Below are 24,260 nucleotides of genomic sequence, written 5' to 3'. Positions count from 1 at the left end.
AATGCATTGGCACGAAATACTGGCCTAAAATCCTGTTGCTAAGATTACGTTGTTTCCATGACAAGATTACGTTTTCGTTTACGGTCGAACTGCTTCGTGTAACTTCGGTTGAAGTCGGGCCACCTCGTTTTCACACGAGCTCAACCACGAGGTCAGCAGAGAGTTTTGCTGAGGAGTGTTGGTGGTTCTCTGTTGCAGAGGTATGGAGATGTCCTTTTCGTTAGCTTTTTTAATAGTTATACTCAGTCCTCAGAGACTGTGTTCGTCGAAAGACTTTGAAGTCTTAAAAGTACATACACATAAGTTTATGCTCTTGAGCTTTGCAACAATATCTTATCACCGTTCAAAGAAATCCGTATCATCGAAAATGCATCACAGTAGCTCTACAGTAGCTGCAAGATGTCGTCTACGAAAGGTAATATTTCTAAGCTTTCCTCACTCCTTCTCACTAGTCTTCGACAAATCTCCTCACTCAAGTTTAGATTTACCTTTTGGAAAGCATCCCTTTTGTTATTACCCGGTTTATTTTCCGCTCGAAATAGAAGTTATGTGCAAACAGTTTGTAGTTGAGCACGTGGTCGAGGGGGAAACCGTTTCAAGGCGATTGTGCAAAGATTATTTACACCAGGTTTGATTGGTTGTCACCCACTGCCATACCCTGGCTCCAGAGGTCCGTAAAATGTAAGGTGCCCAGCATATTATGATTTGTAGAAAAAATCTGAGATTTTCTAGTTGCCCAGGAGCAAAAGTTGGGCGCCAGGGGCCACTGGGCTCTACTAGAGCACAACCCTGATCATACATAAACAACCAGAGATATTTTAAGTAATGATCCGGGTAAGGTGGATAACAATTTCTTTTGTTATGCGGCAACGGTGCTTTCCCCACATAGGAATATTCTCATTTTTACACAGAGAATGCATAAACCTACATGAAGGCCGTTTACACAATAAAATGCATTTATACTCCACTTTGAAAGGGTGTTTTTTTTGGGTTAAAAGATTTTGACCAATCACAAGAGTTGAAAACAATAGCCAAGAAAAGTTTACAATTTTACATGTTCCCCACATAGGATTTCTTTGTTATTCAAACTGAGACCAGATTTTGTTATATGGAAGATGGTTGGAAAGTAAGGATGAATATATGTACCGCTTTATGAAGTTTTGTTAACTTTCACTGTTTAAGCCAATCAGAAGTAAGTACAGACAATAGAAAAGTTAGTACCTTTTTTGCATTCCAACATGTTCGTTGCCATTGTTGCTATCGTTCTTATCTGGACCGTTTCTTAAAAAGATCTAGAATTTGATGATGTTAGTTGTTTACTTGAGAAAAATCTTTGATTTATTATGGCTTGACTTTTTATGATGATGGGAAATAATGATAATGGATATAGGGTTACAATAATTATTATTAACTCTTGGCTCAAGGAATGTGGACACCTAGTTAATTTGCATAGCAAGATCCTTTGCAAAAATTGTAAAACAGTGAATGTGCTCATAGTTTTTTCAGTCAGTCTTAACATAAAAAAATCTGTATCTGTATGAAGCAAATGATGTTTAACAGAAATGTCATCCTTTATCCTTCTACTACTATGGGTACTGTAATGAAAGTTGACTGCATGTTGGTGACAAACACTCTTCCTGCTGACTTTTCTTCTAAAAAGAGTTAATTAATTTACTGTGCACTGTGAAGTAGCTGATTTTAGGGACGTGAAAGTTAATTTGGTGAGAAAGTGATGTCACTTTTGTGCTTGACCCAACATTCTCGTTGTCACTGGACTGGTCCAGAACAGAATTTAGTAATTAAAGACAGTTACACTAAGAAATCAGACTTGTAATTACTTGAGGGAAATGTTTTTGTACTGGAAGGGTCAATGCAAATTGTGTACCAGTGATGAACAGTTTAAATGGGAATCTCTCTTAGTTAATCAATGAAGAGAACCTAAACTGTTTTAACTGAAGGTACACAGAAGCATTTTCCTTGCATTGTACTTAAGTCTTGTGTTGTCCTCTCTTTCTGATTTTTTGGACCTGTTGCTCATTGAAGTCTTGTTTTTGCTATGATAGGTCGAACAATTTCAAGTCTAAAAAAGCCCACTGTTTACTTGTACATCGTATCTTCAAAACAGGATCCTTCCAAGGTAATTTTTAAAAATAAAACTGTAGACAATAGTCCAGTTTCAAATATGTCATGGCTGCTGAATAGAAGCACTGAAGACTCGGTTATACAGGGTTAGCCTTGAGCTAAGGTAAATATGCCTGTACAAAATGAGCAGTGCTGCTGCAGCGCTGAAGAATGGCTTCAAGAAGCACTACAAAAGAGCTGTAAAACGCTGGCTGCAGCAGTCGCAAATTTTTGGCTGCAGTGGAAAGCCTTTTGACAGCAATAAACAGTGCTGTTTCAGTGGTGCAGAAAATTCCTGAATCACGATCTGCACTGCAAAGTGGCTTTGAAAAGTCAAAGAATGTTGTTACCGGTAATGGCCCACCACTCGTTAGTACAAAAAAAAGAAATACAGGCTCAATTATACAATAATCGTGATACATGGTAGAGGAGTTGACAAGGCCTTAGTAGCAGAGTAAAAACCACTAGAAAGTCAAATTGCAACTGATACTTTATTAGTATCCACGCGTACACGTGACATCGTGCAAAAGGGTTGACCAATAAGATAACAAGATTGTTAGATTTTGGTCTAGAATGTCTCCAGGGAATCAGCGATAACATTCCCACCCTGGCCAGTTTTGGAATGAAATTTATTGAAGTCTTGTTTCCCAAAGCATAGAATTTGGAGGTTTATTCAATAAGTGATCTTCCCTGGGCAAAAGATTACTCACATTTCCGAGAGGTACAGTCAAAGTTTTCGCGTTATAAAAGCCACAATCTGTGCAAGGCTTTATCTGGGGATTCACGTTATTGGCTCTCAAGAAAGTCAGATTGACTATACCTGAATTGTAGCGTTACTGCAGCATTTGAAGGTGGGCAACTGTGCTGCAAAACTGCTGCCGAGAGCTTCAAAGGCTGCACAGCACTTTTGCATCCCCCTGCAACTTGAATTAAGCTGCTGTTTGGCTTCTAAAATGCTGTTAAAGAGCTGTAATTTAGCTGTACAGCTATTTTGAAGCGATTTTGTACTGCTGCACAGCACTGCAAGTCGGGTATTCACAAATTCCAGTCAGGAAAAGACCTGTGTGCAACTGTGTCTGTTGTTTTAAACTCAAATTCAGGCACCTCGTCAGTATTTGTGATTATTTTTCTTTAGGTTGAGGCTTACTTTGCATAAATGAGTCTTCAGTACTTCCATTCAGCAGCCGCAATGAATTAAAGACTAGACTATCTCACATCCTTTGAATGCACTTGATGACTTTCTATAACACAGAAGGCTTTGGTAGCTTAGTGATTTGTGATCGATAGGCCTGATGCATTGTGAGATTATAGGCTTTATGAAGTCAAATAACAGGAAAAAATAAATGTTTAATTGTGGTATATCCTTTGATATATTTCCTTTTCAGAATAAAGGTGAGACTGGCCGTGTGTGAGGATTATCATTTTCATTTACAGTGTATAACCTTTGGTATGTATAGAAAATTCTCCTAAGCATTCATACTGGTATTTTCTCTTAATTGTCTTGACTAAATTATAGCTTTAAAAAGTGCACAATTTGGTTAGCCTTGTAAATAGTATATTATAAATTGGTAAGCTCTTTTGTGAGACTCTAGGAAAATAAACAAGTGCTGTTGTTAAGGTTAAATTTAAAATTCCTCCAAAATGTAGAAATCTGACTGTGCCAGTGATGATTTTCAATATTTGCTAGTTGATCTTTGAGAAATGATGACAACTAGAACCACCAAGATCGCTGAGGCACCATTCTATCTAGTACAGCTGAAACTTTCCATAAGGTGTAGTGGATCTTTTTTTGTATGATTAAATTTACCAGGTTTTATTGGTGTATTTGTTTGTTTATTGCAGGCTGGCTGGTGAAACTACAGGGCATGGCCTGTTATTGGGAAAGAGCTATTGAGGTGTGTATTACTTGGTCCAGTGTTGCTTTAAGACTTATTAGCGCTAACCCGAGGTTAAATTTTATCCTGAGTTTCTTTTTCTTAGACACGATTATGTTTAGGAAATCAGCATGATGACCCACGCTGTTGAACTCATCCCCAGATCATGTCACTTGCACTCCACTTCTGGGTTTGTACTTCCCCTGCCTTGGAAAAATATTTCACGCTGGGTGACATGTCGTCATCGTTTAGATGGTGGAGGCTTGTTTCAGTTTGATGAGGGTGGTGTACTAAGAGGTGTTGATAAAAGAAGATGGGGTTAAAGATGGAGACGAATTATTCTTTTTAGAGCATCCAGTCAGCAAATTGTCGATAAAAAGAATAAAACTGATTTTACTTTTTGAGCTTTCATATATGAATTCAAATTTTGCTGTAACCCTGGGTTATCTTAACCCTGCTTTTAACAACCAGGCCCCGGTGTGTGCATATAAATAAGTTATCTGCAAGGTTGTTCAGTTACCTTTTTCCTGGGTACTGTTCTGAAAATGGCAGCATGATATTGAATAAGGATTTACATGAATGAAAAGTGGTATGTGATGACTGCATAGTTCAACTGAGCTTAATGTTGCAATGAAGTTGACATTAGCTCTATCTGAACCACAGTAGATAAGCCCAGAATAATTATTGTTATTACCATAGACATGTGAACTGGAGAAGGTCAAGTGAAACAAGACTACTGTCTTGCATGTATGTTGGCGCAGTACATCGAAAACATTTTTAATAAGTACTATTAGGAAAAGGCAAGTACTGGAAAAAGTGAATTATATTTTGTTTGTAACTTCTCTACAATTTATTTTGTTGTGTTGTAGAAAGCCATTTTGTATCAAACCCCAAATCAATGGAGCTTAGGTAAGAGCACTCAATTAAACAAGACCATAGAACTTAAAACTTCATTCACAAAATAATTGTATATACTGTGTTGACTTGGGCTTCTTAATTTCTTTGTAAAAGCTGCCAGACAATTTTTGTTAAAGTCTCAAAGCCTAATTTGAGCTCTCAGTTTTTGGTTTAACCATTTTGAAGTTTTTGAACCTGAAACTTGTCTTGTCATTGTAAATGGCCTTAAAAGCCATCTTTTGTATTGTTCTTAATGTGCCTTTGCAAGAGGTTTATGTAAAAATTTTTATTGATTTCTTTTTTTTGACCGAGTTTATGTTCAGATTGCACAACTTTTTTTTTACAAGGAAGTGTAGATGATGACCCCCAGAATAGGGACATATGAAAGTCATTTTGTGAGTTGATTAGAAAACCTGGGTTACTGTCTGATGCACTTCAACATATCTGTTTACTGAATTATTCTCAAGCAACAAGTTATATTGAGATTTATAATGAACATTGAAGTTAAAAGGTCATATTTATTTCAGAAGAAGACTTCTGACAACAACATTTTTTGGAGGAGCCATTTCAAGCACCTGCAGCAAAGGTGAGGTGAATCCTTTCAGTGTCGTTGCTTTTTTTTTCTTTTGCATGGTTCAAAATATGTGGTTTGTGATGATTTCATAGTTCATCGGACTGACGGTGATGAGCAAGATATCTTTCGCTCCTATCTGATACCACAAACGTGTAAAATTATTTTTGCAGTTCTACATAAGTTGTAAAGAGGAGCTTTTTTAATGTCTCTTTCTTTTTTAGTTGATGTTCATGGACTTGAGGTTGTTGCTGTTGCAAAAAAAGGTGATTATTGCTATCTGAACTAAACCCTTTCCTGTTAACACAATATTATGGTCATTAAAGTAGTGATGCAATGTTAGAACTTACCAGTCAGATGACTACAGAATTTACTGAAATATCCAAATATTCACTCAAAAAAGCAGATGAACACAAAGGAAAGATGGAAAAGTCAAAAGGAGTCCTCTTAGGTCGTCACTGGAAAAGATTACCGTGGATTGCATATTTCATAGCCCTCTTTAATTCCAGTACCAGTAACTGTTATTTTTGGTCAAATGATAAACTCTTGTACTCCAAGACCAAGTTATGGCGGGATGATTTGTAGCTCTAATTTAAAAATCTCAGGATGAATTGCTATGATTTTACCATTTAAATGAAACAGTGGCCCATGTATTTATCTCTTAATAGCGTACAACAGACCTTTCCCGCATTCCTATAAACAAAGTCATCAAGTCGAGTCCGACGCAGGTGCACAAAATACAGTGATTTGTATGAAATTGTCCACCCGAGTCTCGGCCTCATTTTTATGTGTTTGCTCATTGGAGCAGAGTGCGGGAAAGGTCTATATTGTAGAAATGTGAATTTGCTCGTAATTTTTTTGGCCAATTTTTGGAGTAAAAGAGGTTTTAATGAATGCTTTTTGAAGTTGTGTAAATGATGACCCCCAGAATAGGGACATAAGAAAGTCACTGTGTGACTTGATTAGAAAACCTGGGTTACTGTCTGATGCACTTGATTCTCTTAAAAAGCTTTTCATTATTCTATCTGGCACATTGTTATATTATCAGGAGTGCAAAGCAACGTCTGAATTTGCATGAAAATGTCTTTCTTCTCTTATGTGTTTATTTTCAGTGGAAGATGAATGCGTTGGGAGATCTACTCGTGAGGAAAGGGTTTTAAAAGTGAAAGGTTAGTACCTGTAGCTTGAACTGGAAAAGTAATAAATTATTAAAAAAAAAATTATTAAAACTTTTGTTGGGGGACCCAAAACTAATGCGTGTGGGATGTACTTGTGCATGTGCATATTAAGTGTAAAGGCATAGATCAGCAGTGGAGCCTACACGTAGCTTCAAAGGTTAATGGTTAGCCTTGGGTGTTTGTATTACTGACAGTAGTGTTCTGTCTGTTATTTCCTATGGTTTGGCCAGTGATGTTTCATTATATTTGCTACTCTTGAGCATACTGTAATGATGATAACTGTCACCATATTGACTGAGGCCAGACTGTATAAAACTGTAGAGACCACATGGTGACTGTTTTGGACAGACTGCAGTGACTGGAACAATCAAGGAAAATAAATGATAAGGACGTTGTTTTCTGTTGGCATTTTCATTTTCTCCCTTTTTCTCAAAAAGTGGCTCCTTCTGTGCTAAAAGGGAACCATTCCTTTTTCATAGTTGCTGTGACCAAAGTTAGCATTAACCAGGGGCAGGACGGGTCCGTTATAGTGAAGACAGCGATACTATTAGGCCCTGTTTGCATTAAGCAAAATTTCATTTTTTTGGCAAAAAAATCTGTCAACAGGAAGCCATTTCTAGTATGAATTGTTTTTTTTTTCACCAAACAAGTTTTCTCACATGTCACCAAAGTTCAAAGATGCTGTCAAAAAGATTTGGAGGCGTACAATTTTTGGTCAGGTAACAAATGCCTTTGTTCTTTGACAGCTATTCTTTATTAAGTCATTTTCCTTTAAATGACGTTTCTGGTTGGGCGAAAAATTTTGCATCTCAGATGGAGTAAAAAAATTAGTGAGTGCAAAATTTTCCAATTTGTGTGGATGCCAAATTCAATTTTTGTCATAGTGCAAACAGGGCCTTATTTAGTACTGTACTCGTTTGTAACAATAGTCTCCTGTTAACAAAAATCATAGGATAATATATCAGCTTGCGAGGTTTTCATGAATTTGTGGTAGCCACGTTTCGTCTCTTAGAAGGCCTAGAACTACAACCTATGGACTGCACTTTTATTTTTTTTTTGCTAAACAATGGAATGCTCTTCCCGAGGAATTAAGGAACAGTACTTTTCCTGATTTTAAGCAAAGTGTGCTGGTTTAAACGTTTGATCAGTTACACTAATTTTTATTTTAGGTACCAATCTTGGAGATCTTTTTTTCCTCGAAGATATTAGCTGTATATTGTAGCTACTCTAAATTTGAGTTAAAATAAACGTTATATATGTATGTATGTATGAGGCTACAATCGCCGACAAAATGAGTTGAGACACTTCGCCCAAAACTGGGCTTTTTTATGTTTTATTAACTTCAGAAGGAGGAAATATAGTTTTCCTCCCCCATCCCCTCCGTGCAATGTTGTGCCCTTGTTCTAGCTACCTATAGAAAACAACAAACACCCCAACTTTGAATGGAGGGGGCAGGGAAGGGGTGCGGATTCTTTTGTTCTCCGAAGTTACCCTATTTAAGTACAATGTCTCAACACTTTTGTCGCCGATTGTAGTTGCTATAAGCCTGGGATCATGATTAAGTAAGGAATTTGGGAGGTAACCTGTCCAGGATTGAAATTATCGCCTTCTTTGCAGGTTTCTGAGGAAAGCATGCAACGTGTGGTGCCTTGGTGTTTGCTTATAAAATGCTCTCCAGGTAATACGTTTTGGATGTTACGTCATCATTATGAATTTAATTTGAAAGCCAGTGATGTGTTTTTTCAGTCATAATCCACTGATGAATTATGAAAGACAATTTTATTACTGAGGCTTTTATTTTTACCCTTGCTAATACCTGAAACAAGAAGCATCAATCTTATTTTCTGGTTAATTCATTCATTCGTTTTTCCCTCAGAACACTGTGGCATACAGAGGACCATACTCTTTCTTTTAATTATGCCAAAAAAAAAAACCTTTCTACCAAACGGGGCATGGTTTCTCTGTTCTTTTGCAATGCACATGTATGTTAGGTTCTTTGATAACAATGTCAATTAAGGGACAGGTTAATAAACGTTTCATTTTTATTTTTTGAAAAAACCTTGCAGTCTTAAAATAAACCACAACCATGAACTGAAAATGAAAGTATTTAGTTGTTTGAAGCCCTTCTCTTCTTTATAGCTGTCGCATTTGCCCCCTGGAATTTTTTATATTTTTAACGCCTTAAAACAATAAAAAATATTCAGCGGGCAAATGCGTCAGTTATACGTCTGATACGCGTATGTTGCAAATGAATCCACCCAACGATTGGTTGAAGACGAGATGAGCACGGGACTCACAAACACGCACACTGCTCGTAGATTCGCTGTTCTGTATCACTTGTTCGCTCGAAAACAATGCGTTCTCCCTTCTGCGTTACACTACCTTATGAGATTCATTCTGCCGCCTAGCAGCCTCGCGTCTTCGTGAGGCTGCTCGTTGGCAATAACCAGCTTACAAGTTGGCACTACTTTAACTAGCTTTCAAGTTGACACTAACAATAACTATTTTAAATTATTTGATGGTATATAATTGTGCATTGCTTGTGATATTTGCATAAATGAAAGATAAAACATTTGACAGAGAAATCATGCACCAATGTTCTTAGGAAGCTTATAGTTAACCATAGTTTTAACTCGTGCAATATAATTGAAATTACTATGTAAGCCCTTAGTCAACTTTTAAACCCTAAAATACATTGGAATCAAAAATAACCCTGGAAAAAATTGGTTTTTTTTGTTAAAAATCACTAGAGAACTACATCTCGATGATTGTATGTCTTTGGCTTTCGATGGGTAGGATAGAAACGAATTGCAACTTGAAACAATGTAGCCTATGTACAGACGCCCCCTTCCCCTCAGAAAAAATCGGGAGAGAGGGCGAACTTTTTCAAGTCAATGAGACAAGCTCCTGTGTTGTTGAAAAATGACAAAAACCTATCATGCTTTGTTTTCCTTTTGATCCAATCATTTGATACCTTTCTTTAGAGTTCCGAGTATGAAAAAAGAGATAGTGGAACTCACCAAGACAGCCTGCAAGTAAGCCTTCCTCTTCCCTCCCCATCCCCGTACCTGGAGGTTCAGGGAGAGCTTGCTCACAGGTTATCCATGACATAGCCCCTTGCACCGTTCAGGTCTATCCAAAGGTCTACCTCTATCTCACAAGCTCATCAGGGACCTTACGATCCGACAAATGGCAACACCAGAATAAACTTCGCGCAATCTTAAAAACTTTTTTTGCCTGTATGCCAACCAAGTCACCCAGATACTTGAATGTGGGGAAGTTCGGGCTGGAACTGAAGAGGGGGACAGCGCCGTGTCTGAGTTTTAATTTCTTTGCTGTTCCCGTTCTCCCGTCGTAGTTGTGCCGGGAAGGGAAAGAAATTTGCACTGACCGGGAATAGGGAGCTTTAGCAAAGGCGACGGCAACGAGAACGACAAAAAGGCAATAGGTTTAAAGGTGATGTTACACGAGATGATTTGCAACGACGATTTTTAGCGCAACACAGCCTTGCAACATTGTTGCGACATCGCTTCGAATGGATACAACTCCCAGCATTGCAACGCCGTGTTGCGCTAAAAATCGTCTTTGCGAATCGTCCCGTATAACTTCACCTTAACGAGCAAAACAACTTTGCACGTGCAGCACACTTTTTCGTTGATTTCAGTTTCCCGTCACTGCACGGTTACGGCGTGAAAATGCCTAATTTCACGTTTTGAGGTGATGTTACACGAGACGATTCTCAACGACGATTTTTAGCGCAACAATGGCGCTAAAAACATTGTTGCGCCATTGTTTCGAATAATTACAACATTGTTCCAACATCGCAGCGCTGCGTTGCGCTAAAAATCGTCGTTGCGAATCGTCGCGTGTAACATCACCTTTACAGAGGAAGTAAGCGGACGGTGACGAATTTTTCTTTCTTTTTCTAAATTTGACGGTCTGGTCCCCCAAGAAATCAATTACAGGGAAATTCGCCTACATTTGAAATTTTCAGCGAATTGGAGTAAACCCGACAAAGTTTGAGAAAACGTGGATTCAGTTTTCAAAAAGTGACGATTTCTCTGCTGTCGCCGTCGTCGATGCTAGAGCTCCATAGTAACAGGCTGAGGTGATCATTTCTGTAGTTAAGCTTTTCCTTATCCTTCCAGAAACGTCTGTAAAACCCCTGACACTCGGGCTTGTTCATATAATATCTTGGGAGTTTGCGTACCGGCGCTACTTCTCCAGACTTAGTCATTAAGTTGCCAGCAAGGCCAATGGCAAATTTTATAGGCCACGTCGTGTCTCTTACACTGGCGTAATGCGTCCACAAAATCTCTCATACTAGGTTCTTTTTCACCTAGAGTCTCAAAATAGGAAATAAGAGAATGCGTTGGACTTTGGTTTGATCGATAGCATGTTTCAATGCTATTCAATACTCCAGTATCCGCGTTTAACGCCAGTCCAACGCTGTACCACGTTTTAACTTGAATTGTCTCGGGAAAGTCCATTTTGTCTTGGACGTAGAATAACATCAATTGCTTATCATGATCTCTTAACTTTTCCATAGCCGAGATACGGAGATCTGAAAGAAAAACACAGAAAAGCCGAGCAGTTCAGTGAAAAGTGCCTTATTCTCACTTATAAATTTCGCGATTTGGGAAAAATCGCGAAGTTTGTTACTCGCGAAATCCAAAGTGGAAACCCTAAAAGTCGCGAATTAATGGCTCATTCTTCGCGAAATTTAATACTCGCGAAAAGGGTAGTAATGAATGTGAGAAAGACTTTAAAAAGGGAAAACCCTGGTGTCATAAGAGCTATGAAATGGCGTGACTTCACTATTTGGGTAACCTGAGTTCAGGCTTTTCGCTTGTGGTATCTGGAATCTTGGGCTTTGAACCCGGAATACAGCTCTAGCAATAATACGGATACCACTAACGATTGGTATCCGGATCATACAAGTTCCACTGACAAAGAATCCGGAATCCACTACCTGGTGTGGTATCCAGAAACCAACATTGTCTAGGATATCCTTACATAGGGCGAGGCTTTCGTCTCGCTTTCGTGATCTCAAGAGCGATTTTCGTATGACCTTGAAAAATGGCTTCCGTATTAAAGTATTCGTTATTTGTTTTATCAGCCAATTGATAAAAAGATCAAAACATGACCTCTTCGTTTTCCAGCCAAAGAAAACCCTAATAGAGCGACTTTCGTATGACCTTGAAAAATGATTTCGCGAAGTATTCGTTATTTGCTTTGTCAGCCAGTGGGTGAAAAGATTTCTCTCTCTTCGTTTTCCCGCTAAAGAAAACCCTAATAAGGGGAAGGCACTGTGCGATTGGCCAATCGCGTTGCAGTATGACGTCAAAGCAAAGTATCGCATGATTTCTAGAAATTTCTCGGGCATGAAGTTTTTTCACCCGAGCGTTCGCTTAACCAACCAAAAGCCACGCACGTTTGTATCCGTTCGATAAACCAATCAAATTGCTCTATTTCCGTTCGTTCATTGTTCCTGTTTTGTTCGCGCTTTTTCATTTCAAGGTCACACGAAAATCGCGCTATGGAGATGGCATTGTTCGATTGGCCAATCGTTTTGCGGTATGCCGTCAAAGCGAAAGTATCGATTGATTTCGCGCGTTTGTATCCGTTCGATAAACCAATCAAATCGCTCTATTTCCGTTTGTTTGTTTCTGTTTTGTTCGCGCGTTTTCATTTCAAGGTAATTCGAAAATCGCTCTAAGACATGATGTGGGTGACTTTGCCATTTCCTGGGCAGGGACCACAAGGTCCGCAGACTCTATTACAGTAAATTAGGCCCTATCACACTCTTTTTTTTAAGAATTTTTTTTTCTTCTTTTTAGCCTTCCGTATCCATGCAAACGGCGTTTTCGGGCACCAAAATCGCAGGTTTTTGAAAACGCTTGATTGCCGTTTCGTGCATGTGGACGAACGATGATGTCATACGTCATACCGGGGCTCTCTCTCGTTTTTGCGTTTCTTCAAAATGGACGAAAACAATTTGAGTACGTTAAGTATGGATACATACTTTTTGGAAAACGGAGTGAAAATATCCGAACAACAGAAAGAAGCAAGGCTGATTTGTCAGTTGGGAGTATATATATATTTTTTGCTAACATTTCGAAAGGCTGGCTTCAGAGTCTTGCAAATGACTGGAAAAATATCTGTTTTCCCAAATATCTGGATACGTGTGGACGAGGCGTCAAAACTATCCTGGTTGCATCACTGGCTTAGTTGTACCGTGTCCACCACTGACATTTTTGGACGCAAAGAAGCAAACAGTATCTGGGTGAGGGCTTCTCAGTAGACCTAATCCAAGGTCCACAAGTCGACTTTTTTTTAAGCGACGAAAGCCGAGTAGGTAGGTCAGAGAGCGCTGTCGGTTCCCCTTCACTCAGTCAAGGGTTGAAATCACCTCGAGCAGCACAGCTGCAAGGTTATCAGAAGCATTAACTTAACCGCGGCGCATTTTATACAAGGACTTCAGCATATATGTCCTACATTGTGCCGTGAGCAATCATGATTACCTCTAAGCAATCCAAAACTCAAAAGAAAAGTTAAAAATCAAAATGAATAATGAGGACGTCGAATCTCAATAACTGCTAAATTTCGGTATACCTTCTGGTATTTGTTGAACATCTAGCTCGCCATTTTTATGAGCACATACTTCACTGGTTACATTGTCTTGCAGGGTTTCTGCGAAGGAAGAAATGTAGCAGTTAACGTAAGTGCACAAAATAATAATAGATACAAAAATGAAAAGAAAGTTGTATGTCTCAGTTTTGTGGTGGAAATAAAAAGGGAACCTGAAAGAAATCACCTCAGTTGTGTGACTTTAAAAACAGACTACAGCGAGGTTTCTTCAGTTAAAATGGAATTACACAGAAATATCGAAGAGTTTCAATGAACACCTGCGTATGCAGGAGCCGATTTACGCGGCTCCCGCCACGTTTCCTTGCGGCGAGTCCCCTGGACTCCCCTCCCCTGTTCTCGACGCAACTTAATCACGTGTTACACACGCACTATTTTGCGTTACATGGCGGCTACAGTAGGACGAACCAACAATTATGGTAAATATGTGAGTATTGATATTGTTTTATCTAACACTACAGGACCTTAAAAAGGAACACGTTTATACCTACTGTCTATCTACTGTCTATAGAGTGGGAGCACAGTACAGCCGTATTCGCAATTTGGGTTTCTTGAAATTGCACTTTTGTAGCTTGAGTCACGGTCTGTTTTCTTGTCCAAAATGACTCAAAATGTAAGAAAAGCGAGTTTTCGGCTTCCAAAAGTTTGCTTCTATTTCTGGCTAGAGTTGATTTTTTGATTTGCACAGCTTTTTCATCCGTACCTAGGAATGTTTAGCTTTAATGCTTAACCCTCAGCCTACACCTTTGACCATGTTTGCATTTTGCAACCCCATAAAATCCTAATCTTATTGCAGTGAAACCACTCGCCTGTGACTTGTGGTTCCACTTGAGTTGTGAGCATTTTGACGTCATTACTAAGAGTACAGACCATGGAAAATTGTAGCTGACTTGTTAATTCGAACACAGAATTAGGTTTGCCTTTCCTTAGTTACTCATGAAGCCGGGTACTCCCTTATAAGGGCTTAATGGTGACGTGCGGCCAGCCAGGGTATGTTTTTCGGGATTTTTGTCTTAAACAGGGTATCGAATTTATCTTTTTTTGTCTTAATCAGGGTATCGATTTATCAATTTTTGTCCTAAACAGGATATCTTTTCTTGGACAATAAACAGCAAAATTTTTACAAGCTCTAATGTTAATTAAATGTCTTAAACAGGGTAACAAAAATCGGAATTCTGTCTTAAACAGGTTAGAAAAATCAGCGATATTTGTCTTAAACAGGGTCAGGGTTTGAGGGGCCGTGCCGCACCTTCCCACCCAGGGATATATCAAGTACCCCACCCCCCCGGGTCATGAAGCCAGTCAAATAATAAAAAGCCTGTATACTCTAACAGGCAAATCCCAGGATTTAGCTGCCAGCTCATTGTGCAGTAAGTCCAGGACCAGGCACCCCAGTGAAGAAAAAGGCAAATATCAGGGTAAACAGCACAAAAAAATCAGCGAGCAAAGCAAGGTGAATTTAATTGGGGATTGAGATGAGGGGAAAGGGTGGCACTCCTTCTCCTCCTCAGTTCCTTGGTCCATTTCCCATTTTTTAACCCATCCCTAACATTTGCCCTTTTTCCCACTATTAAGGAGTGTAGTGCCTGTCTAGCTGTGAGCCAGACACATCACTTGAAAAGCTAGATACTGGACTACACTAGCAGTGTAGACTGATTGCAGTGGCCGATCCAGACCTTCACTTCAGATAAGAGGAAGTGGGGGGGGGGGGCTCAGTTTGGTCTAAAAATAAAGGGTGCCCTCCCCTGGATCCACCACTGGACTGTTACAGACACTAATAAGGATTAGCTGCTAGAGGGAAACATAAAAATGATCTCTATTGTCAGATAGCTTGAGATGAAACGGTGTTAATCAGAGGAAGGGAAGGATTTTTACTGATTTTTAGTGAGGCCCTCTTATGGGAGTACGTATGTCCCTAGTCTGAATTTCAAACACAATTGCAAGTTTTGTTTGAGTAGGCCTTGTAATTGTCCGTATTTAAACCATTTTTATTTTGTTTTCACTATTTCATCTAGTCTTCTGTTGCTGCTGTCTTCAAGGCCATGTAGCTTGCAGGAATTTTAACCCAACAGGGCCTCATTAGTCAGTAAACCCAGGGACACGTACCCACTGACAGTTTTCTGTAAAATATCTGTTCGGAAAAACAAAATATTGCCTAGAATTTTCTATAGCTGGAGGAAGGCTAAAAAATTTCTTGATAACTGCTCTATTCATTTACAAGTTTTTAAGCTTATCTAATAAATTCCCTACCATTTTCTAAAGCTTAATTTTGCGCATTTCACTCTCTAGGTTGAATTATTTTTCATAGAAAAAGGAAACCTAAAATTTTCAGATTTGAAAATGCAATAGAGAGAGGAATCAGGAAAACTCTTACTTTTGTAATACTTTAAATTGCACCTAAAATTTTCAGCCCTTGTAATTTTGAAAAGACTCAAGTTGTCCTAGCATGACCGAACAGATAAAATTTTTTTAGCGTTGCTTAGAATACATTTCTAGCTATCTAAAAGTACTCTGGATAGCCTAAAAAGTGTTTTCAATGCATTTCGAGGGATTTAACCATTGTTGGGTACCCCTGTAAAACACTTCACTCAAAGTAAAAACCCAGAAATACTATTCATGATTTGATGGTTGCAGGGTTTAAAATGAATTAAAGGGGTTGTGTCACGGCAATCCAGTTCATTTTGTTTTATTTTGCCAATTACTTGCCCTCAACTCACTATGAAACTTAAAGTAGGCAAAGAAATTAAATGTAAATGACAAAATCAGTAGCCTGCGAAAACATCCGTTTCTCCTCACTCTTCGCCGCTTGCGAAACGTCCCCAGCGGCGAAGAGCGAGGAGAAATGGATGTTTTTGCAGGCTACAAAATCAGAGACTAGAGACAAACAAATATGTCCCCTGAGCATTATTTTTGAAGCTGTCAACAGTAGAGATAAACTTTGAAAAACTGTTAGACTGAACAGTTTTCAAAATCCCTAATTTCAATCCGTTTCAATCTTCTTCAGTTTTGCCCATCCATGGCATCTGTTGTATCTGTTGTGTTATTTTAACCTATTTTAAGCAGTTATTTTTATGTTTCTCTTAATTTATAACGGGCATTTTGCAATAACCTAATTTGGCTGAATTTCGTGACACAGCTCCTTTAAACTTCTTATAATGCTCACCAGATGAAGAGGCATTGGAGTTTGTATTACTCTGATCTCCAAGCAGTGGTGTTCTTGTTTTGTCACAAGCTGTTTACCAGAAAAAAGAAATATTTCATGCAACAAGAAAGCAGGGAAAGGAAAAACTAAGACAGAGTATATTGTAACTCACAGGAATTAAGAAAACATTAACTAATCTGTCGTCATGTTCTGTGATACAGATCTAGAGTGTAATAAAAATTTATTAAATATTTGTTAATTGTTGCAGCCACAGTTTAATACTTAAGTGAATCAACTGAATTCACAAATTGAAAAGACATTTTTATTTTTTGTTTCCTTGCTACTTTGAGACTCATCAATTAAAAATCAGCCTGGGTCACAGTATTTGTTTTTGCATTTTTAAAATTATAAAATGATTTAAAAAATAAACAAGGTTAACTCGGTTTCTGCTGGCATATTGTTGCAGCAAAAATGTTTTCCTGATACACTAGCTGAAACTGAAGGCTTTCATCCTTAATATTGTTGTCCAGTTTTTAAACTGTTTTATGTGATCAGTAATTCAAAATTTTCCTCTGGATTGCTGATTATTCAAGTTTTTGGCACTTGAGTGTATAATGTAACCTCACTCAACAAATATTCATTAATTACCTCTTATGCGGTGTTATTTTTGTCCAGCAAGGAAAATTATAAAGGTAAAATGGTACTTCCAGTATATATATATATATTTTTATTTATCAATACCTTGACTATAATATTTCCTAGGTGGTCTGTCGGGTGGAAGCTGTTCTTTCAGTTGTAGTTTGTTACCTGTAAGAAATTGATTTGTAAGTCAAACAAACTGCATAGCGTTTAACTGTAATAAGTGTTAATCACTGATTTGACATATTGCGGTAACTTGATTGATTGATCAATATTTTTTTTTATGAAATTAGTGCATTTTTTTTCTTTTTTAATTTTTAATGTATGGAAACTTGGCTCTTAGCTGGTTTGATGTTTTTATTTACTTAAAACTACCTTTAATCCATAATTATTACCTGATTTATCATGATGGTCAAAGTTGTGGATGTTTGATTTGCTTCTGTATTTCTTTATCCCAAAATATGCAGCAAGAATGAAGATGATGGTGAAGGCTGCTCCACATGTACATCCTACAATAATTGCTATTTTCTTGAAATCTTTAGAATCTTGATCTGTTGATTGATCGTCTTCCAGTGGTGTAGACCTCACCCTAATGCTGGAATCTGCTGAGGTTGAATTGCTAGCGGTAATTCCAGATGTGTTGACAGTGGCTGTAGTAGTACCTGGAGACTTTGTATCTGAAGTTGCCATCGTACCTGAAGGCTCATTGGTTGAATTTCTTGAAGCAAGGATTGCAGTAGCTGTTTTATTTTCAGGTACAACTTTACATTCATCAACAACAGTATCCATGTAATACCCTGACCTACATTTAGCTGCACACCTACTGTTTTGCCAAGGGGTGCATTTCTGTAGCTCAATTTTAAACCCACAATGATTGCAAGATTTACAGTAGGAAGTGTCATTTTTCTCACTATATGTCTCATTGTACACACAAGGCTTGCATCCTGTAGATGTTCCATTTGGAACTCTGGATCCACATTGTTTTTCGAGCCCTTGTCCGGGTGGACATGTTTGACATCTTTTGCAAGTTTCTTGGGCATCTGGATTGTTTGGGTCATAAAGTGTGAACTCCTTTGTTGAACAACTTTCTGTTGTCTTTAATACAGTTGCCAAAATTATTGTCACCATACGTGCTTGCAGAGGTCCCATCTGTAAAAAAAAAAAAAAGAACATGATCGATGTAACTTTCTTTAGTTCCTGGAGATAATGACAATGGAAAAGCCAAAATACTTTCCTCAAACGTCCTTCCAAGTTATTCTGTAGAAGGCTCTTACATTGTACATAATAAATACAATGTGAATTTCATTCATTATCTCTTATAACTAAATTAGTTTTTGCCCATCCTGCGAGCAAGGTCTCTCAGATGATGGGGGCCCAAGTAAGCTTGCACAGAGGAATATTTTTTCGATATATATTATACGACTCAGTAAGGTCTTGTTTCTTATTAATTATAGAATAACACCATTTACCGTGAGGGAAAATTAGATTCCACACGTCTTGAGTATAATATAACGAAAGTACTCATGTACATTGGTAATATTACAGCCAAACACATGAGTCACACAGGCAAGCAACACAAACAAAAAACACAAAAGTTTTGAAAATGCAGTGTAAGACATCTAGAGAAAGCAAAGAAGCCAAAATTCGCAAGGTCTTCCAGGATTAAATTAACTTATTAAAATTACGTATATGAGCCTTTTAATAGTTCAGTGCAGTTCAGTTTAAATTTAGCCAAAATAAATTACTATACAAGACTACATATAAGAATTGTAAGTTGGCAAGGGAGTCCAGAAGAAACCAGAAGGCTTTTGAGGCCTGGGCTCCCCAGTCACAAAGAAATAAGTAAAGTGAAAATTCGCGGACAGTAATGCATTAAAAATACATGTAGGAACGAAAAACTAAACAAAGACTAATTTAAGTTAAGAATTCAATAACAGGAAAGAAGAAAGTTTTTAACTCTGGATTGGAACGAATGTAAGGGGGGGGGGGGGGGGCATCACAAATGAAAGCATTCAGCTTATTAAAGAAAACAGGACCTTGATACAAAACGGAAAACTTTCTTATGTTGGAACGGCAGAAAGGGATATAATAGGGTAGACCAAAGATTGACACGGAGTCTCTGTGTCGATCTTTGGGTTCGCTTAGTGCAACCAGTTTACTCCCTTACTACTTTACTCCCTTACATAAGCTATATAGGTATGTGCCGCCCCACCGGGTAGAGTTTTTGGGCCGTTTTGGACTCAAAACGGGTATACACTTTGCCCAGTTTGGTCTGGAATCGGGTATGGTTTTTGAGGGAACTACGAGAGTGTATGAACGTATTCATCGTTTCCATTCCAAATGAGTAAGAAAGAAAGAGAAATATGCGAATTCAAAATGGATTTATGAGTCTGTTTGTTTGCGCTCTAATCTAAGTAATGATGATATAATTTCTGCCTAAAGGCCAGGTCTGAAAACGGGTATGGATTTTAGAGGTCTGGTCTAAAACGGGTGTGAAAAATTAAATTTTTTGGTCTGAAATCGGGTCAGGATTTGGAGAACCGGGCGGCACACTCCCACCCAGAATTCCCAGGAGTACCCCCCCGGATCTGGTGTTATTTAGTACTGGAATGCTGCAAGGTATTTATATTAATCAGATCTTCAAACGTAACATTGAATTGAACAATGTGAGCGCAGTGAGCTTACTTGGTAATATCAACTATCGTTTTTAAATTCGACATAACACTTCATGTTTGCTTATAATTATGAACTGCGTCTGTTTCTCGTATTTAGACGTTTGATTGACTCGACTTACCGGTGTGATTCAGGTCATTCAGTTCGGTTCAAAACTCGATTCCTTGAAATTTGTTAAAAAAAGAAAAAAAAATGCTCACGTTCCTTCAGTTCCTTGTAAAGCTTACTCAGAGCGAATCTTCTTTCACCCTTCCAGGTATTGATAGCACAATGATTTGTACTCCTGGTCTGGAATGACTTCTTTGATAATTGTATCTTTATGATTTGGTGTTTGATAAACTCTTATACCGTACACTCCTAGAGGTGTCAATAATCAATTGGACGATCGGGCATCTATTTGAATTTACGGGGTCCAAGGGGGGCGTTTAATAGTAGCAGGCGTTTAAAAGACCGTAGGCGTTTATAACTGTAGCAAGCTCAACAAAACTAACACGCTTTCGGCCAAAATATCAAGAGAGTTTATAAATAGCAGTGACTATCCTCTCCTTGAATGACCTTGTAGTGATACGTCCGATTAGAGATTCATATCGTTCTTTCAAATCTTGACTTCGATATCAGAATACTCCTTCAGGGTCATTGAACGTGGTAACAGGTTATCTCTCTAAAGTATTAGGTTTCCCGCCAACTTGATCGATCGTGTGTAATACACGCGTTTGATGACATGATGCGTGGACGATCTAGTTTACAGTGCCTCTCTTTTCACTTGCCTTTGAAACACACTTGTTGTTTTTAGGGCCAGGAAATCTATGTTTTCATTTGATAGTGAAACATTTCGTTCTGAGAGCTTCGTGGCGCGACCCGAAACACTGCTAGGCGCTCGCTCGCTCATGCAATATAGCTTGCGTCGTAGGAACATAAAGGGGAGGGGCAGGGGCAGGGAAGAAAGGGAATATATAATCATCCTCCAGGGTGCTAGCCCGTGCCAGGCTCTCAGATAGTATAGTGCGGACGTATTAAAACGAGCAAAGCGAAAATAAGACGCGCGTGACTTGCGCGTTTTTCGCATTTCTTTTTACTGAACGACTTTTCACCACTATATCAGAGCCTGGAACAGGCTACCAAGGTGCTAGCCGTTTTTCTAGTGCTCGTTTTTCATCCCTCCCCACAAATAAATGTTGGGAGGGATGAAAAACGAGCTCTAAAAACTCCTGCGTGGGAGGCTACCAAGGCGGCCCGCAAATTACCTTCATCATCATGGTTTTTTAGCGATATATTGAAATAGCTTTACCATACCAAAGAGCTTTGAAAGGTCCACCGAACTTGCTCAAGTTTTAGTCAACTTCCCTTCTATCTGTTCGTAGCCGCTATAGCAAGCCACTTTTAAACAGTTTTCTTCAGTGCACTTGAATAGTAACATTTTGCTATTGTGATAAATTAAACTATTAACGCAATCCTCTTTGGGAAAGTGCTTTTGATATCGATATCGTTTTGTTTCCGTAATGTATGCTAAATTCTAATACTGTGGCCCTGTCAACACGAAACGTAACACCCGTCCTCATGAAAACGTGCGCCAATACAATGACACCCTTCACAGCGCATGCGCAATGCTAATAGTATATGATGTAATTAAATGATGTTAGACATCATGATATTCGAAAACGTCCGTTTTCACCCGTCCACACGCCGCAAATGAAAAGCCGGCGTTTTAAAAAATCTCCACTCTAGGAGCCGTTTTATTTTCCTTCTCTGCGCATTGATTATCAATGCATAAGACAGAGTCATGATCGTATACTCACGTGTGTGTCGGCGCTTATCTCAGTCTAAGTTAAGGTACTCCGTCTTATACGTGGGCGATCTAAATCTGCAAGCGTTCCTATGTTTTTGCGGGTCTCATGACTGAACTGTCTATTTACCCCTCTCTAATCGCCCTCAGTTTCCCATACAAGATGACAAGTTAACAAACTTAATTTTGTAAGCATTTTTAAAGTATGAACTATCGTTAAGAAGAGTTGCTTGTCTTTGAAAGATCATGTGCAAAAAAGTTTATTGAGTGACATTTTCGGATAAAAAGCAGCTTTGGACTTAATCAGCAGACACTATTATGGCTTTATATGGTAGAGTGGTTTTCGTTTGAGTGTCGTAAAACCAAAACCAAAGTAATTACTCTGGCCAATCACATAGGACACAGACAATACATTGAACCAATCAAAACTCGAAGTAATTACATGTGGCTGACGCAAAGCGCGGGAAAATCGTGCGAGCGCGTCACAATTGGCTTTGGTTTTACTTCTGATTGGATGAAAAGGTGGCGCGAATCTTTTAAGCCAATCGCATCGTGTAGAAAGTGCAAAACCAATTACTTTTCGACACTCAAATGAAAACCGCTCTAAAAATACCAAGCAGGATAAGGTCAAGTGGAAAAATCGCTGTACGTGGTTTATGGGTACCGCAAAACAAAAATGATCTAATGAATAACTTCTTACATGATATTGTCATCTGAGTAGGTAAGGGAAAGTACCTTCAGTCATCAGTAAACTCAGTATCTACCTTTTGAATCTGGCCTTGGCCTTCGTTTAGCTCAGAAAACCCGTTGTATTTCCTGAAAGTGGGAATCGTTTGAAGAGCACGGAAAATTGTACTCAATGTCCGACAGTTTAGGAGTGAACTGAAAGGGTTAATAGTTAAAAAAAGACTAGAACGCGCGAGCATGAATGCGGATCAAACCTCTTAATTTCTAAGGCTTACTTCCCGACTAATAAAATGAACATGTAAAAAGTGAAAGAGAAATAGCGAAAATTTCCAACTTCTACACAAATCTTTTCCTAAGGTTTAGAATAAAAATAAATATTCTCGAAACTGAAAATGTTTTGATCACAGCTCAGTTTGTAAATCAAACTGAATCAGTGGATGGAACCTTGCGTTTCCTGTTTTTATCTCACCTATTGTATGGAATATGGGCGAAAATCTTCATTATGAATCGTTATATTTGAAAGAGATACTTAACGACTAAGAATACCATTGACCGACAATATACAGAGCGGGGGCAGCTGTAGTGTCATGATGTGTCGAAAGTTTGTTATTACGTCCCAACGAAATCATTTTAGAAAAAAATGAAATCATTTGATTTCACTCATTAAGCATTAATTTCCGTTGAATTTTTTTATGATTTATTAAAGAGCTTGAGTGGTCCTTGACTTCTCTTCTATTTGTCGTTTGGCCACTTTATAAAGAGTATTCATGTATTTGTGACGTTTTGTAAAACCAGGCCATCCACCTTCGACTACTACCAACACTCCACAATTACGTAGTAACACGAAATTTGAGGTAGTTGGGTCAGTCGTACTTAGACGCGTCGAACTTATCAACTGAATTAGACTGAAAAGTAATTTTGGCCGAACGAGGCTAAACATATATTATCATACAAATTTTTGATTTATTGGTTTAGTTCGTGGCATCTGAAGACCGACGTTTGTCCCGGAGACGATCTTCAGACGTTCTATCCGTCTGAAGCAGACGGAAAGAACGTGTTGGACGACCCAAACTCATTCAGATGAACTTAACTGAGCCAGACGTCGAATTTCCATGAACTTAACTCACTAAGTTTGGTCCGTCTCATGAAAAGTTCGACGCTTTGTGGCCTAGGCCTCACAGCCTGGAATAGCTTTACTCATTCAAGCCACAATCAAGGTGGTAGTTTTAAGGGGTGGTGGGAGTCGGCCTAACCTACTGTATGGAGTATTTTTGTTAGCCCAGTAGCCGAGGTCGGAAAATTGTCGTTTCGTTCAACTCACGGGTCAGAAAAGGTTTGATACTGGATTTTGGTAAAACAAGACCTCCTGATGATTGCCTAATAATTTGTAAGGTCCATTTGTGGTATAGGTTTCGAGTAAACGGCGTTTTACTGTATGTCACGCACCTTTCGGTCCTGCCTGAAAACGAGGCTGGAGCCTGAATCACCATTTACTTTCTAATTCTTTGTTTAACAAAATCGCTAAAAAATGGTAAGTTACTTATTGTTCAACGACGTCGACCTCTTTCTCAATTGTGGTTAATAGAATACTCTTATAAGTTTTTCTCAAGTTGCTATCTTGTTATGCGAGTGCGCATGGAATTGACTCGCTACTAAGTCGTTATTCGTTACCTACCTTTTTAAAGCTACGAGGCTTCACCCTTCCTTCTTCGCTAGTGCAAGGCTTGTGATGCAGTTCCCGTCGGGAATGTGTTAATGATGTCTGTAGGTTTCTCCTGTTTCTTTATGATGAATTTATGATGAATGCTAATCTGACCCGTGAACGTGACCCATTGAACGTGACTAGCTCAAGTTCCCGATTTTTTGTCTGCGCTTTGACACCATCATTCCTCCAGTTGGAAATGAGTTATCGCATGGTCACGTCCGTAGCTAAACCCTTAGTTTACGTGTCCCACGCCCCCTATTTTTATTAAAGTTATACATGTACTTTAAAATACGTGGGTGATGCAAGCATTTTCTGTGTGCTCGGGTCAAGTGAGGTGGAACG

The 24,260-nt window shown here is 38.7% G+C and overlaps 2 protein-coding genes, 1 long non-coding RNA gene and 3 other non-coding genes across 7 annotated transcripts in view; 5 read left to right on the top strand and 1 right to left on the bottom strand.

Moving 5' to 3' along the window:
* The window catches only part of LOC140936321 (uncharacterized), a 161,137-nt gene that overhangs the window by 51,684 nt on the left and 85,193 nt on the right, over window positions 1-24,260 (top strand). The window lies entirely within an intron of this gene.
* Window positions 34-3,604, top strand: LOC140937805 (uncharacterized). Its single transcript, XR_012165522.1, has 3 exons — window positions 34-415; window positions 2,064-2,137; window positions 3,507-3,604. It is a non-coding gene; the product is annotated as an uncharacterized lncRNA (long non-coding RNA).
* LOC140939455 (small nucleolar RNA SNORD24) lies at window positions 3,780-3,858 on the top strand. Its single transcript, XR_012165799.1, has one exon. It is a non-coding gene; the product is annotated as a small nucleolar RNA SNORD24 (small nucleolar RNA).
* Window positions 5,535-5,614, top strand: LOC140939458 (small nucleolar RNA snR60/Z15/Z230/Z193/J17). Its single transcript, XR_012165802.1, has one exon. It is a non-coding gene; the product is annotated as a small nucleolar RNA snR60/Z15/Z230/Z193/J17 (small nucleolar RNA).
* Window positions 6,866-6,943, top strand: LOC140939456 (small nucleolar RNA SNORD24). The gene has a single exon (XR_012165800.1). It is a non-coding gene; the product is annotated as a small nucleolar RNA SNORD24 (small nucleolar RNA).
* LOC140936314 (uncharacterized) lies at window positions 8,302-24,032 on the bottom strand. 2 transcript variants are annotated; one of them, XM_073385765.1, is made up of 6 exons: window positions 23,889-24,032; window positions 17,466-18,219; window positions 17,173-17,238; window positions 16,453-16,521; window positions 13,257-13,334; window positions 8,302-11,205 (listed from the first exon to the last, which is right to left on the bottom strand). In XM_073385765.1, exons 2-6 carry the CDS (start codon window positions 18,217-18,219, stop codon window positions 10,871-10,873), a joined length of 1,302 nt encoding a protein of 433 aa, XP_073241866.1. In that variant the 5' UTR covers window positions 23,889-24,032; the 3' UTR covers window positions 8,302-10,870. The 2 variants fall into 2 exon arrangements, with proteins under 2 accessions (XP_073241866.1, XP_073241867.1); XM_073385766.1 differs by lacking the exon at window positions 17,173-17,238.

The sequence above is a fragment of the Porites lutea genome, chromosome 5 (genome assembly GCF_958299795.1).
Source record: "Porites lutea chromosome 5, jaPorLute2.1, whole genome shotgun sequence".
NCBI classification, from domain to species: Eukaryota; Metazoa; Cnidaria; class Anthozoa; order Scleractinia; family Poritidae; genus Porites; species Porites lutea.
The sequence above is the reverse complement of the archived record's forward strand: the minus strand, read 5'-3'. Positions and strand labels throughout refer to the sequence as shown.

Bases quoted from the DNA above. Each gene is read 5' to 3' on its own strand.
- LOC140936314 (XM_073385765.1), bottom strand. From the start codon at position 18,219: ATGGGACCTCTGCAAGCACGTATGGTGACAATAATTTTGGCAACTGTA. The intron at 16,522-17,172 runs GTATTGATAAAT...TCTGGTAAACAG, and splicing joins TAGGAAATATTATAGTCAAG to CTTGTGACAAAACAAGAACA. The intron at 13,335-16,452 runs GTGAGCATTATA...CTTCCTTCGCAG, and splicing joins CTCCAATGCCTCTTCATCTG to AAACCCTGCAAGACAATGTA.